General features: G+C 45.7%; 1 protein-coding gene across 21 annotated transcripts in view; it reads right to left on the reverse strand.

Annotated features, from left to right (window-relative positions):
- Erg (ETS transcription factor) overlaps window positions 1–16723 on the reverse strand; it is a 227432-nt gene that overhangs the window by 9921 nt on the left and 200788 nt on the right. For 9 of the 21 annotated variants that reach the window (XM_030248969.1, XM_030248966.1, XM_006522895.2 and 6 more), the window contains 5 exons: window positions 10979–11182; window positions 10023–10103; window positions 8212–8283; window positions 906–974; window positions 233–289 (listed from right to left, as the gene is read on the reverse strand). In XM_030248969.1, coding sequence (XP_030104829.1) covers window positions 233–289; window positions 906–974; window positions 8212–8283; window positions 10023–10103; window positions 10979–11182 — 483 coding nt within the window. The remainder of the gene's footprint in view (window positions 1–232; window positions 290–905; window positions 975–8211; window positions 8284–10022; window positions 10104–10978; window positions 11183–16723) is intronic. The other 12 variants (XM_030248967.1, XM_006522899.3, NM_001302179.1 and 9 more) reach the window with 3 other exon arrangements.

Here is a 16723-nt window from a genome sequence, read left to right on the forward strand (position 1 = left end):
TTTGCCCATGTTCAACTTAAAGGCTTTAGAGAAGTTTTAGTAAAATCTCAGGATTTTGGTAAAAATCCTTCCAATTAAGCAGCTACTAGTCTAGACCTCATTTTACATACATGACAGATATGAAGTTTATTTTAAGGGGGACACACTTTAGAAACTCCTGTCTGAGCCTGTAGCCGTTGTGTGTGTGTGTGTGTGTGTGTGTGTGTGTCACAAGACAGTTTCTGAAACACACCTAACTGAGGACGCTGGTCTTCAGTTTTGGGCACTGCAGAGGGAGATGGCTGAGCAGCTGAAAAATCCAAGAATTAAAAAAAAAAAAAAAGACAATTAGCAATTCAGATCGAGCCACACATCTTCGATGTCATTCACTTTATAATCAATTGTCAAGACAGCAATCTTATTCTACAACAAGAAGCATTTGTAGTAAGAAGAAACTGCCCCCTCTAATGAAATCAAATATAAGCATCCTAAAATGTTTCCAATGATTTAAACAATCTAATGTAGCCATTGCTTCTAAACATAATAAAAAGAAACTTGAGCTAGCTTACAAAGGAGAATGAAATGGGCTACGGGTGTACAGGGAAGTGCCAGGGAAGATGTAAAGCCAAGCAGAGCCACAGCAAAGGAAATCAGCAATTAGCTCATCAGTACGTAAACATCTCCTGGAACCGCCTTTGTCCACAATGAGAATTACCGTTACATTCATTTCTTTTCCTTATAAAAGTAGGTTGCATCTCAAACAAAAAGACTTGCCATGCTTAAAGATTGCATATGTTTCATCATGAATGGAAGGAGCCCTCTATGTGCTGGAAAGACCACAGATCAACCACTGAGATTATATTTTATCCTGGCTATAGTGACCCCTGCCTTGGGACATGCAGATCAAGGCTGGACTGAGCCTGTACCTTTGGACTGAGGGGTGAGGTGGCTGTGGCCGGTCCAGGCTGATCTCCTGGGAGGCTCATAAGGTAAATCTGTAAAAAACAGATACATGGACTAAAAACCAATTACTTTCTATGACGGATTTGTTTCTCAGAATAAATACTGAATAAAAATTCAAAAAGCAATAAAAAAATCAGCTTGGGTTTTTACCTATACATTGCAATTTGCATATTTCATGTATTTGTATATTCTATTTTTCTAAAATCCTCTCCTCCATTTAGCTGAAGACTCTCATTGGTAGATTCTTCTAGACCTTGCTTGCTGATTCTGTGGTGTGTGTGTGTGTGTATGTGTGTGTCTGTGTTACACATATATTACAGATATGTAGCTATGCATGCATGTAAAGGCTAGAGAGGCCACCATTGGATATTGACCTCAACTGTCATCCATTCACCTTGCTGTATGAAACTGCTTTTGTCACTGGGTCATTTGGGGCTCATCTGGGGCTCGCTGATTTAGCTCAGCTGAAGAGGCACGTGTCACCAAGTGCAGACATGGAAACTTGGGATCATTCAGGTCTCCATGCTTGTATGGCAAGCACTTCAGCAGCCGAGCCATCTCTCCAGCCCCTCTGCTGACTCTCCTAAAGCCTTTTCCTGCGACGACGAGAAATCAAGATCACAGGACAGCTTTTCTTTCACAGCCTGACTCACTACTGGAGTCTACGCTTTCAGCATCTTCAGAACTCGTCCACGCCAGAACCCATGACGGGCGTGAAGGCATGGATTCTTGCCTAGGGTCACACCAACCCAACTGGGTGGTGACATTCATGCTCCTGTTTTCTGCACTCCTCTTAGAGATGAGAACTGCTTTCTTATCCTTCAGTGAGCTGCTTCCCTGGACTTCTCTTCATTTCCCCTTGATAATCGTATCCATTTATATTGTCGGTCTTAATTAGCCTAGTTGTTTTTCTAGGCAAAAGGCCCCTCTTTCTCATTTTCTAAGAAGATTTAGTATCTCTCTAAAATGAATTGCATAAAAAATCCAAGACTTTCTGAAATGTTTGTCCTATAACACAGCGGCAACCCTGAGTGCAAGTGCATGAATTATTTCTAAGTATTTATGCACCCTGTCACGTGTGCTATGGACTCTCACACATTTGCAAAACTTAGTGACTGCAGCTCTGTGCTCTGTGTAGGTTCTGTCACCAATAACTAAGTATTTACGCCACTTCAACTTCTTTCATAAATATATCCCTGAAGCATTGCTTTCTCGCTCTTATTAACCATGAATATATGAGCGCTCTTGCTACGTCTAATTCTATAACAGGGCCATTTCAAAACTGGGATCCAGGCGTGGTGGCTCACACCTATGATGCCAACACTTGGGAAGTAGAGGCAAGAGAATCAGCTCAGAGTCTTCCTCGGTTACATAGAATATTTGAGGCTATTCTGGATTACATGAGATGCTGTCTCAAGAAGACCTGGGCATGCTGGCACTTGGGAGGCTGAGGCAGGAAGATTGCCCTATGTTCAAGATCAGTCTGGGCTGCAGGGTGAGACTCTTTTTCAGAACAAAAGCAAAATGTTAAATGAGTTTAAAAACAAGACTTCCTTGGTTGATGGGCTTAGTTCAGTGTCTCCAATGCAGCCCAGCACTCCAAGGACGCTTGCTTCTACCAACACCGGGGGATGGCAGACACCGGGAGATGGCCGTGGACCTCTCACTCGGAGGACAGAGCTGTGCAATTATTTTGGGCCTCTCTTTAAGCAAATCATTTAACCTTATTTTAAACAGGCAATCTGATGAATCAGCTTTCAAAGGATCCCACTATGTTGCTGCATAGTGTGCACCCCCTTCCAATGTTCCCATCCCAAAGAGGACAGCACGAAATCCAACACAGAAAGGCTTAATTCAATCAGTCTGTTTGGCTGAAAGCATCACAACTCGTGTGGTCTGTGAAATCCTACCCTCCTGGGCTTCGGAGAGTTAGGCAGTTTTCCTTTTTAAAACTCCTCTCGGGGGCTTGTTTGCATTCTGGGGCCTTCAGCTTCTCTAGAGTTGGGATGGCATGTGGGAATGAAATCTGTAACTGTGATCAACTTACAGCTAAATTCTGTCTTACATCTCTGGGAACATTTTTGAAAACAGATCGTCAACCTGCTGCAGTGTTCTTTCTAAAACTGGGGGTTGGGAAGAACTCAGTGAGATGGCTCAGTGGGCAAAGGGGTTGCTTCCAAGTCTTATGACCTGAGTTTGATTCCTGGGACCTGAATGGTAGAAGGAGAGGGTCACACTGCTAAGCTGTCCTCTGACCTGCACTTGTGTGCCATGTGTACACACACTTATCCACCCCCAAATACATAAAGTGTAATAATATCTATTTTTTCAAAAGTGGTTAGCCAGAGCTTCATCACAGAAATCACTTTAGGAGGAAAAGTCAGCAGGTGAGGTTTCCTACCTGGCGCAGGGGTAGATAGACACACCAGCAAAGGCCCAATTACCAAATGAAAGTGGGAGTATCACAGGAATGTGTCCTGTATCCCTGCTTCTCAAAGTGTGCTCTGTGGATCATCAACTAAAGACACGCTTGAGGGCTGGGAATGCAGGCTTTTAGCCTGGACTTAGAGACTAAAGCCTGAGTTTTGACAGGGTCCCAGGCCACTCACAAACATGCTACCATCAGAAAAGGCCATCTCAGAAAGATTTCCACTACTCTGATAAGAAATCTCAAAGGTAATGACTTCAGGAACGCTAGCCAGACTAGGTAGACATACCTATAAATTTGTAACTGTCTGGTATGGAAGGTTCTAGAGGGACCTACTGGGCCTGAGGTGGAAGAACGTAGGCAGAAGAACCAGAGAGCTACGAGTTTGTCGACTGTCACCCAGAAACGCATGGGTCATAAAGCGTGACCGGGGAAAACACTAAACAGCACACTAGAACTAATGTTTGGAAGCTCTTTATTCATAAAATCCTTGGAAAGATGAATAATCATGTTCCACCCTCCCTTGGAAATCACATCCACCACACTGAGCCTAGTCCTCAGCCAAGTATTTGGGATGTTTGCCTGGACAATGATTAGTATGTTCACAAACACACTGCCTCGGTAGATACGCCGGTCTTGTTTGCTTTCATGAGAGTCTATGCCAGCATTTCCTTATCAGCTACCGGTCACACGCTGTGATACTAAAGCCCCCTCCTGTGGGAGGTGACCTTGGGAAATGCTGACCTTGGACATTTCTGTGGATGAGGGACAATGGGGTGGTGGCGGAGCCAGCGCTACATGCGTATGTCAATCCCTGGATGCTTAGCCGATCACTACCCATGAATCTTTGCTACTCATCCTGATAGAAGGGCACAGGGTTTTTAATAAATTACATAGTTTACATTTAATTTTGGCGAGCAATTCAATGCCCACTTCATTCCTTTTGAGCTATCTTTGTCACAAATTCCTGCACAGGAAGGCCACTTTCTGGCATTTACCCTGCTATTGTAGCTGTTGAAAATGACTACAAAAAAACATGAACCATATGAAAGCAACCTCACAGGCAGTTTGGGGTGGCTATAGGAGTATGGTATATGCCATTATCCGAATGGAAACAACATGGAGGTACAAAGGCAGAGCTCGTCTGGTGTAGACAACCACACATAACAGCTTCGTGAACTTTCTGGGAGCTGGGACCAGTTTCTGATTCTGTATGAGACCTTTCTACACACTCTTCCTAAGACACCAGAGAATCATCCAGACCTGGCCTCTCTCCCTGGTGAGGGGTAGGTTCTACTAAATCACTTTCTCCCTTGGTTCAGGTCACTGGCAGGTCTTTCCAGCTCCAGTGGCCACCACGGAGTCATTTGCATTTTAAAGGACCAGGACCTGGTCCTGGTGATCCCTTGGGGGAAGGGAGGGAACGGGAAGGAATGGAGGCCTCCTCTCATGCACTTGAAGTTAATGAAAGAGACAAAGTAGGAAGGCAGTCACAGTGTAGAGCCAACTGATAAAGCTCTGGGAAACAAAGGAAATTTTAGAGTAACTAAACTGCATTCTCTTCTTCATCCAGATCATTCAAAATGTTTCTTTAACTTTATATCAAACACATGGAGAGTGTGTTAGTAGATCAATGATGGTTTGGGGATTTTAACTATGCTTACAAATCTCCAACTTGGGACAAGCCAACTGCTAAGGTTTGCAGTTTACATAGTACCTGACTGGGGTGTGCAGGAGCTGTGGGCTCACGTGGCTCAGTCATGTTCAGTAGCACCACCTTTCAGGGTTCCACAGAAGAATTCCCCAAAAGGCACTAGCTTTGTCCACATTCTGTGTGTAGAGGTTACACGTTCCCATTACTTCTGGTAACATGCTTGGTGTATATTGATCTATAGGCTCTATTGATCTATATGGCTATCATGGAGGAGGGACAGAATGGCCTGCATAATGTCTCCCAGGTACTAGACTAGATTTCCTGTGACCACCTCATAAGAGGGCTGACAGTCTGGGTAGCATATCCTAAGGTCATAGGCTGCCTTATAAGGTAATGTGGTTAGCGCCTGTCTCTGATCTTGACACTTTAACCTGAGACTTCAAGGGTCGGTGGCTTCAAAAGAAGACTTGGGAGGAGAGAATAGTTTGTACAGAGGACCTGGGGAGAAGGGTTTGGGGGTGATAACTACAGAGCCTGAGAAACACAGGCAACATCCTAAAAGAATGACAACCAAGCCACAGAGCACAAGGATGTGATACTCAACAAAGAGGAGAAGAAGCAGCAGCTACAGCCTCACTCTAGAACCATGGGAAGCAAAGTACCAAGTGTGGGAAGGGATGGACAAGGCGGGAAGGCAGGAGGGGGGAGTTCATGGGTCACGACCCGCAAGGTCACAGGGCTGGACAGCCTTGCCTAGCCCTGAGCTGATGCCAAAAGGACAGCCACACAGCCCTTGGATAAATAATCCCTTGCAGATGTCGGTCACTCAAAAGGGAAAGATTGGGGTGTATGTCAGAAATAGATGACAGGAGGCAGAAGGACAGGAGACTGGGGGAGGAAGCATCTGGCAGCAAGATTCCAAGTGTGGCAAGTGTGGACAGAGGTAACCCACAGAAAGGATGAGAAGGCTATCTTGAATCTCAGGAAGTAAGGAAGTCTTGTGGGTTCTTCTTGCAGGGAGTCTGTGGTGAGATTGGAAGGGAGTCTACATGGACTAATTACCTAGGAGCCTGGCTTGCTCCAGGGTCAGCTCTGGGCGCTTACTGGCCTCTGTGCACAGTGCTAAGCTAGAGAGATGGAGCAGATAATGACACACAAGGAACAGGAGCACCAGTCTCTGTCACTAGACTAAGAAGCCTCCTTGCTTGCTCTGCAGCAGGTCTGTCTGTCTCTCTGTGCCTTGCTGAGTTTTTCCTCACCTCTGACAAAAGTCATTCTCTGTGGGCTGATTCTTGTTTGCTGGGAGACTTCCCCCACTGCTGCTGCCTGTAGTGCTCCCTGCCTTTTAATTTCTTAATTGGTGAAGAAAATGAACCAAGATAGTAACAGCACCGCCCTGTGAGCCCTACAGACAGAGTCCCTTGTCCTGTCTCACCAACCTGTTTACCTCAGTGGCTCGCACACCCTGGCCTTGAAACTCAGCCAACAGCATTCCCAAGGTGGCTTTAAACAAACGTAATTTCTAAATTGACTAATTAATCTTAAAGGCCAAATGTTCCACAGGGAGCTTTTATTTACTTATTTTTAGCTCTGGGTAGAAGCCTTTTTTAAAAAAAATACTCCTAACATCATTCATGCCCCATCATTCAGAGGCTCCCCATGTGGCACAAGACACACACGTAGGTGTCATGTTCAGAAAGCCCTGGAGTCAGGGACAGGAGGGTGCCTCTGCTCCTCATCCTTAAAGCTCCTGGTGGTGTTTTGGGGGCTGATAAAGAGTTTAGGCCACAGACTGTGTCTGGTCCATTACTTTATTGAGCTCTAACATGAGAGGAGACTTAGAGGACTTTGGGCAATTTCTTATGGTTTCTGGGAACAAAGCTTTCTCAGAGCAGAGAAGAGATCACTAGCCTGACATCACTCTGGTGGCTTTGGAGCAGGGGTGAGGTATGAAGAGCCCCAGGAAGTGACCCTGTGGCCACCACTCAGCCAGCTCCTAGCCCTACTGTGTCTTCCTCCCTTGAAAGAAAGAGCTCCCAAGCCTGGGATCAGATCAGTTAGACTCGTGCAAGCTGGCCATGCAAAGAGCCAAGGAGGGGTGGCATCAGCTGGGGAAGACATGCATGCATGCTGGACCAAGGTAGGAGTCTGGGAAATGCAGTGCACTTCCTGGAACTGTGATTCCCCAGTGTTCAGGCTGGTATGAGGAGTTCTGACCTACAGGGCAGTCACGGTCCCCATGAGGGGATGGTGTGTCACGGTGATATATACCCTGTTCAGTGTCCTCTCCCTGGAAAACATTGATTTCTCCTCTGGGATCTTGCCAGTCCCCCAGAGGCTTCCTGACTGTGTTCATGTGAGCCTGACTCCGTCCACACCCAGGCCTCTGGACCTCAGCTGCCAGCTCCTACTGCTTCATACGAAACACTGACAAGTCCTTGGCTGTCTCTGGCGCCAAGTTAATACTACTGAATTATCTCCTAGAATGTCGTGATAAGCCTTCCTACCACTCGCTGCGGCTCCCCCATGTCAGGCCCAGACGAGGCACTCAACCAACCCATAAGCCTAGCGGAATGTGCAAGCGAGCTTTCTGCAGACAGACACCGCCTGGAGTCTGGTTCAGCTTTCAGCTTTCCACTCCCAGAGGCCAATTCTGTGCTTGGCATTAGGTAAATGTTTACTTTTGCATGAATGATATGTAGATTAATTACCTAATTCAATCATCGGAAAAGACATAAAGTATGACGCCGATGTAAATATTATATGCCAGATGCTTCTCCTCTGAAAAATGGCTTCTCGCGTAGTGATGAGAATCAGTCATCAGCGATTTGGGAATTGCTTTCTCACCCAAAAGGACAGACTGCTCATCAATCCTCCCCTTAACTGAGAGTGCAAGGGGTTCCTATCCTAGGCATTGGCTCAAACACTTGAAACTACTACTTAAGGCCCTGATCTGTTTCTGATTTCTGCTGTATTCATAGTCCACAGTAGAGGAGCCAAGCTGTGGACTCTGAATACAGCATCTCTGAATCTCAACTGCCCTTTGACAGGGCCAGGGAAAAGACTGGCTATATGCACTGCCTGTCAGGTCCAGAGCATGCTCCTGGGGTCACGGGCTGGGGTCCTGGGCCTAAGCAGGGCATCTGGGAGTCTCTCAATGAAGCAATCACATAGGGTGTTAGCATACCTGGCCTAGTTGTAATTCTTTGCGTAGCTTCGGGATATACTGAAGTATTTGGGAAAATAAAAGCTGCACCCCCTGCAGACAAAAGGAAAGACAAAGTGTGAAGGTCCTTTGTGGTGACTTTCAGCTTGAGCAACAGCACCTCGCCCTGTGATGTCAGGGGGTGGGGGGGCCTTGAAACTTCAGTGGAGCTCATGGCAAACAGGAGCTCTGCTCAGACAGGAGTGCATCTCCCTCATGCACGAAATATTATGCTGCGTTTATTTATTATTTCTTTGTGGGCTTCTTGACAGAGCCCCACCCGTGTCCCACTGGCAATCTTAGTTTATTTAAAATTATCTGTGGCACAGATATTATTATATTTATTGCCAATTGTATATGATTCACAAACTATTTGAACAGATTTTGGAAAGAGGTGTACACACGTTGCCTAAGACTACATGGACTGTATTAAAAAATCAATCCACCCCCCCACTCAAATACACGATTCTCCGTATTTTCCTCAACCAATGGTCACCTCCCCAGATGAGGAGGTTTCCGCTTTGACATTCAGCCCTTTAGAAATTTATCATCCTTGTCCTTTGATTGTCTCTATATTTGGCTATAATTTTTTTAAAAATCAATGAACTCTGAACTTTTGCGGAATTTTTAGTCACTGTTAAAGAATTTCTAAATGCATGCAATGTTAAGAGCCTGTGAGGCTCTAGGGTGTTTCCTGAGACAGGTTGATTCTACCAAGTTCTTTGCTAATTTTGGCCACAAGACCATTAGCATATTCATATGTTCGATACAGATAGAGAAGGGGGAGCTTAGAACACCTCACGTCACGTTTAAGAAAAGCACACTGGTTTTGAATACTGAAGACCAAGGTAAACCAGCTACCTATTACAAGTGAGCAGACTGAGGCTCAATTCATAAGATGCTGGACATTTAAAAGTAAAAGGAGAATGACTGGTAAGCGGCTATCTTACTCAGTTAGGGCAAGCAGTGGTTGGGCTCGCTTGCTTGCAAGGGATAAGAGGTTCCCCACCTCCCCTGATGCTTTCATCCCTAGCTGGGGGCTGGTAGGGTGTGGCAAGAAGTGGTCCTTGGCTAATCCAGTGGGTGATCAGCAAATGGCCTTGCATCCACCAGTGAGGCCATCAGGACAGGAGGTAGATGTGTACTTGGAACATAGGTAACACGTTTATACAAAGAGAACCCCAAATACACTGAGAGATGGAGGGAAGGTGAATCAGGACCAAGTGCCTTGTCCAGCCCTGGAAGGCTCGAGCATACGATAGACACAAGTGTAGATAGAACCTGTAGTTAGAGACAGGAAGGCAGGTGCTGGGCCAGGGGCCAGCTGTGTATTCTCCGAAATGGCAGAAGAGTTTCCCTCAGGTTTATATAAAGTGTGATATATTCCTCCCACTGCCCTTTGCAAACATACAAATCTGTGCAGAATATAAAACCAAGGCAAGTCCAACACCCAGAGCTGTCTGTAAAATACCAAGGAGTCCCAGAAGGCATTGCTTTAGGAAGGAAAATGGAGAGCAATAGGTCTGGAGGCCATTTATACTAGAGAGCTTTTGGTCTCCATAGGCAATGATGCTGGTGCACTGGGGCATGCTGGGGGATCAGAATGATAGTTAAAAAAACAATCCTTTCTCGGCCTACGGGGTTATGGTGGAAATAATGGGAACTGTTCAGGTACCCAATGGCTTCGCTCCCACATCTGTGTTCTAACCCCTAACCTGTGAGTTTCACTTTAAATCATGCACCTGTAGGTAGGAACCTAAGCATGCCCTGGGGATCAGAGGGGCTGGCATTACCTGTGTTTCTGGCATGCATTAACCGTGGAGAGTTTTGTAAAGCCTTATCAACGTCATCGGAAGTCAGATGTGGAAGGGGAGCTGCAAAACAAGACACAGAGCAGCACTGAGATAAAGAGATGGAGAACAAGCTTCCTAGAAAGAGAAATGGGCCGAGCAGTGGTGGCGCGCATGCCTTTAATCTTAGGAGGCAGAGGCAGGCTGATTTCTGAGTTCGAGGCCAGCCTGGTCTACTGAGTGAGTTCCAGGACTGCCAGGGCTACACAGAGAAACCCTGTCTTGAAAAAAAAAATGGAATTAAAAGGAAAAAAGAAGAAAATATATACACCTCCTGCCATAGCACGGGGGGAGGGGAGGCTGCTAGAACCATCTAAACCCTGTGATATAGGAAATACCTTAAACACCAAATGGGATGGCCCCACACAGGAGAGAAGTGTATGGGTGCCAGGCAACAACAGCAAGGGAGATGCGCCACCCTGTTAAAGTTGGGATCCTTTCAGACCATGCTCAGAGTTGTCAGAGTTAGATCACGCAGCAGTCCTTCAGGCTCACGCCACTGCTGACTAACGCACCACCCATTCTCTCCATAGAAAATGGAAAAAAAAACCTCCCCTTCTGTGGTCAGGTTGGATGGGAGGAGGGGCTTCGTGCCGCTCAGCAGAATTAACTAAGCACATCCCCAGCAAGAAGGAGTCCTTTCTGCCTTCCAATTTGGGCACCATGGAAAGTAGTGAAGGTGGCCACTTCTCTGCCATGTTCCATCGTCCTGGTCTTAGGAACCCACGTTCCATCGTCCTGGTCTTAGGAACCCAGGAGAGACTGCGTTGTTCATCTACCTCATGAAGTTCCACACACTGACCTGTGTGGTCCTCTCAGGTCAGACAAGAGGATCCCGGGACCACCCTGTCTGAACCCACTGAGGTTGGGTCTGCAGCCATGGTGACAGCTATACTTACTCTCTCTGAGGTAGTGGAGATGTGAGAGAAGAATGTCGGCATTGTAGCTCGGCGTGAGCCGCTGGAAGTCATCCTTTGTCATCTTGCACAGCTCCTTCCCATCGATATTCTGAAATAGTAAGACGTCCACATCGAGGAGGCCATATTCTTTCACCGCCCACTCCAGCCACTGTCGGACATGGTCTGTGCTCCACAGAGTAGGATCTAAAAGGGGAGGAAGGCAGACGCCATCAACTCCTAAAGGCAAATCTGAGGGCAGCCCAGTCAGCCCCAGCGTAGGACCCCCCCCTAACCTCCCACCCCCACCCTCTCCAGACTGCAAAAGCCTGAGGCCAAGCTCAGCGAGTCACAGCAAGACAAACAGAATCCTGGGGGGTGACCTAAAAGAGCCGGGCCCATACAGATCTCCATCATCCAGGTTGAAGACAATCTGGTCTGCTTCCACTGTGGCTCAGTTTCTAGTAGAGATCTGGTTTTTTTTTTTGTTGTTTGTTTTGTTGTTTGTTTTGTTGTTGTTGGTTGGTTGTTTTTTTTCTCCTCCCATCTGTTTTTTTTCTTCCCCACTTTTATTCATTCATTTAAAAAAATGTATAAGATTAAAAGTCACCCCTTGAAAACTTACTGGTCCATGTATATAAAGGAAAGTTATAAAACATTTAAAAGGCTTTTCATCAACCCATCCCATGGGTGAGCACCAATACCAACCCCTAACGCTGATAATGATATTCTGTTATTCTTGCAGACAGAAGCAAGTTGTCCTCTGAGAGGCTCTGAGCAGCTGACTCAGACAGATACAGACACCCACAGCCAAACAGTGGATGGAGCTTGGGGACTCTTATGGATGAACAGGAGGAAGGACTGCAGGCCTGAAGGGAGTAGGAACTCCACAGGAAGAACAACAGAGTCAATTAACCTGGATCCTTGGGGCTCTCAGAGTCTGATCCACCAACCTAAGAACATACAGGGTTGGACCTAAGCCTCCCCACACATATGTAGCAGATACGCAGCTTTGTCTCTGTATGGGCCTTGAATGACTAGAGTGAAGATTACTCCAAAAGCTATTTCCTGTATGTGGGATATGTTCTTCTAGCCGGGCTGCCTTGTCTGACCTCAGTGAGAGAGGAAGTGCCTAGCCTTGCAGAGACTTGAAGTGCCAGGGTGGGGGAATATTACCTGCTCAGAGGAAAAGGGGAGGGGGAGGGGTTGTGGGAGGGGACATCAGGAGGGGCAGGAGGGGGGCAGTGAGCAGGATGTAAAGTGAGTAAGTAAAAATAAAATTAAATAATAAATACAAAGAATAAAAAAAGGAGAGAGTGTTCATTATAGATTATAAAAAGAATACAAATAGGGCTGAGGCGATGGCTCAGTCTGTAAAGTGTCTGCTTTGCATGAAGACCTGAGTTCATCAAGTCCTAGTAGGGAACATGTGAACGCCCAGAGTTGCAGAAGCAGAGGAAGATAGAGCCCTAGGTCTCACTGCTAAGTTGGCCTGACCTATTTGATGAGTTCTAGAAGTTCTCTGGCCTCCAAGTACATACCTACATATGTACACACATAGACACTCAAGAACAAAATAGTAACCGTATTTGCACAAACTACTAACCAGGGCATTTGAAATAAAGCATAGCTGACTCGGACGTACTGCTTAGAGCTAATTCGGCTCAAAGGGAAGCATCAGCGGGTTTTCCCAAAGAAAGAGGGGATGGAAATGGAGGCTGGAGATGAAGGAGGGGCACGCAGATGGGCCACAAAGGTGAGGGATAGAGATGGAGGAGGCAGAAGAACATGGCAGATGATGGAGGTGAGGGATGGAGGCGAGGGATGGGAGCGGTGGATATAGATGGCGTATGGAGATGGTAGATGGAGATGGAGAATGGAGATGAGGGACGGCAATGGCAGATGGAGTCACATGGAAGGGAACAGTAAGCACCTTAGTAAGGAGGTCAGACTTTACAATGTGGAATATCAGAGTCATTAGGAATTTTTGAGGCGTTGAGCGGTGTCTTTAATTACACCAAGCACAGAGAGCTCACTGAGGAAAGTGTAAGGCTCTCTCGGGAGTCGGAGCAATGCGTGTTTGGACTCCGACTACCCCCTCTGACTGGGTGTAAATGTTACCTTCTCTGGAATTAACCTTATTTTCCTTTGGCTAATTAAATGAACGGCTGCGGGGTGGGGGTGGGGGCTTGAAAAGTTAGTGAGATAAAGTATGTGAAAGCACTTGGCCAACAGTAACAACCGGAGAGAAGAAATCACCCGCACAAGAGGTTTGCACAGTCAACTCTGCTAAGATGAATAATCTATTTAGTTTCCAGGGCTGCCTCTTCCTTTGTACACAAAAGCCTGATTTATCTCTTATTTTAAGAGCTTTTCGGAGGTGCTTCTGTTCAACAAAACATGAGCCAATGGTGATAAGATAAGACACTATGTGCTCGGCCTCCTCCTGGAAAGGAGAGCTGTTTTGGAAATAGACATGACATTATGGTTCCAAGGACAGCAAAAGAGCAAGGAGCTGCACCAGGAGAGGGAGTCGAGACTCTCCACTCTTTCCTGTATCTTGTAGTCCAAATGTTTATGACCTCAACTTTATCCAACTGGATATTAAAACATCTAAGCACACCATCATATAGAGTTCCTGGGCTATGTTATTCTTAATGTCGATGTGTGGGAGAAATGCGTGTGAGAAAGGCAGGAGAGAGTCATAAAAACACTCTGCTGCATCTGGTTAGATGACTCAGTGGGTAAAAACATCGGCAGCCAAGACTGACAATCCGAGTTTGATCCCCAGGACCCACACAGTTCTGGCAGAGAAATGACTCCTTCAAGTCACCCTCTGGCCTTCAGGCAACTAGCTGTTGAGAGCCCCCCATCTGCTAAGCAATACATTAATGAATATAAAAAAGGGAGACCCTTCTAGTCCCCTGAAACAAGATTCTGATCCAGTTGAGTATTAACAGATAGTGACTGGAATTAGGGAAAAGGGAACTGTGTTGTCAATAGCAGACTATACACTATCATGAAACAGCCCCTTCAACGGGCATACACTTCCAATTGAATAAGATTAACCTGATTTGAATCGATGAGAAATTATCAATGATTGTCCCTTCCCAATAGAAAGGCACTCTTGGCTATGAAAAATGTGGAATATACAATAAAATAAAATGTCACCCTTAGGCCATATCTAAGGACTAGTGTAAGAGTTTTGTTCGCAAAGCCAGGCCTGGGGCAAGTCAGCCAATGTGTATCTAAGACTAGCCTAAGAAAACAGGACTGAACATCTGGCCTCCTGATATGGGTAGATCCCACTTGCAAAGCAGGCACAGGAGATGGCGGGAACTTCAGAACTGCTCAATGCCACACACTGAATTCTGACTCCAAGAGAAGGACTTCCTCGAAGATGTTTCTGAAACTTTCAAACTTTTAATTGATGGTTTGTGGTTTACTCTAATCTGTCCTCTTGGGACTAGAGAGCAATCAATTATAAATTGATTTTTAACACGATGGTTGGCTCACCTTTGGGATGGCCTTTGAGACCATGGCAATATTTGTAAATGTGACTCTGGGTGCTTAAAAGTATATATTACCTGTTACACACACACACACACACACACACACACACACACAGAGAGAGAGAGAGAGAGAGAGAGAGAGAGGGAGAGGGAGAGAGGGAGGGAGAGAGAGAGTAAATCAAACTCACTCACTGAAATGGATTTGACCATTTACGTCATTGTTATTTATTTTTTGAGGCTATGTTACTAGGCTAATATAAATTTATCATCCTTATGCCTTTTATATGAATTTAGTATTAAATGACAAACTTACGCCATCCCCTAAAGGATTTCTATCTGAAATCTTATTTGTCAATATTTTATTTTTACTTTTTTTCCCAGATTTTTATTAGTTTTTGATTAATATATAGTCATTCTAGCTGTTTACTATTAATTATTTTAGAGTGTGTGTGTGTGTGTGTGTGTGTGTGTGTGTGTGTGTGTGTAAAATGCTTTTATAAACACCACATAACTGCTTTGGGAGAGTTATTTTATCATTCCCTCTAATTTTCAGATTTTGTTGTCCCCGATTTGCCTGCTTTTTTCCACATATTTTCCTAGGATCTAATTTAATTCATTTTTCTCATAACTATTTTATGTGTACAGGTACCCCTTCCATATGCCATCACCGGGTATGTGCAGTGCTAGCAGAGACCAGAAGAGGGCATGAGCTGCCCTGGAATTAGAGCCATATGCAGTTGTGAGCTGCCATGTGGTGCTGGGAATGGAGGTTAGGTCTTCTCCAAAAGCAACCAATGCGCTCGACTGCTGTGAGCCATTGTTCCACCCCAAGATTGGTCTGTTTCATTTTACTTTCATCCCCTCCTCCTGCGTTGGCCATTTGAATGTTATTTCTCTTTATTTCTTGTCATTGTTTAAAATAAATTTGAGGTTTTATCATCAGAGTTCTGTTTTTCTCAAACAGAAGGTATGTAGAAAGCTTCCTTTCTAACGTGGTCTCTTACAGGGTAACACTGCCCTCTCACCTTGCCCCTTCTCCCTACCTAGGAGGCTACAATGGCTGCTGACACAATCTTCATCTTGCTTTGTCACCCTACCAAGCACTCCTGGTGACCTCGCCCATCACATCATGTTTCTGTATGCTTGTGTTGGACTCCTGCTGTGCCAACCACCAAACAAGAGAACTGAAACCCTGAAGTCAGGGTTCATCTTATCTGTGAACCTATGGCTGGATGGTGGTTGAGGAAACCACGTGGGGTTGTATGTAAGACTGAAGTTTTACAAAATCAAATGATGGCAGCTAACATCTGCTGCTTACGCACGACCGGGCACTAGAACACAGCGTTCGGGGGAAATGTGTCCCTGCCAAGATACACTGCAGGAAACACTGACTGTTCTCATTCTACCGAGAAGACTCCTGATGCCAAGAGTTGCCCAAGATGCTCCACAAAGTGTTGTGGAAAGCCAGAATTCTAACCCAGTGCTGTGTGAAGGACTGATTATAGCTTCTTAACTGCGGGTTCTTTGCAGGTCTGGACACTGGCTCTGGCCCCTTTCAGCTGTGCAGCTGACTCTGGGACAGTGTCTTTATCTTTCTGAGTATTTTTTTCCTGGGTTTAAAGGGAGCTATTGAACTGAGATTTCCAATCACCCTGCAACTCCCATGATCCTCTGATTCCTGCCACTACGTGGCAATTATCATTGGTATCATGTGCTCTTCACACAACTTGTAATCTACACATACACAGCCTCATCAATAACAAATGCTGGTGTGATAACAACATGCTGTCCAGCTAACAGAGCCCAGAATAGGGGACTCTACTCCTGGTCCTCTGCCCATTTCCCTAGCCAGCTCAGCAATGCCATATTTGGGGAGGTGCCTATCAGTCAGCACTCTGCTGCTCTGAGAACTACAAGCCCTGTCTGGTGTAGCCACCAAAGTCCCCAGTGTCTGTTGGTGACTTCCCTGGGCTGACTCTAGTGTAACTCACTCAGCCTTTTCACAATGTGTCAGAAGACTTGTGCTGTTGCAATGCTCAGCCACAATGGCTGCAGGGAGGCAGCCGGCTCTACAGTCTCCAAGAATACTGCTTTTAGGATTCTGTGCTGAGATAAGCTTACCTCTCCTATAAAACAACTTTAATCGTTTCCTCCCAATTACACTTTTTATCTTGACTACCAGGAAGCTCAAAGCCACAGTAGAGGCTTGACTACAGCGTTGTGGCCAAGCCTGCCA

The sequence above is a fragment of the Mus musculus genome, chromosome 16 (assembly GCF_000001635.26).
Source record: "Mus musculus strain C57BL/6J chromosome 16, GRCm38.p6 C57BL/6J".
In the NCBI taxonomy this organism is placed as follows: Eukaryota; Metazoa; Chordata; class Mammalia; order Rodentia; family Muridae; genus Mus; species Mus musculus.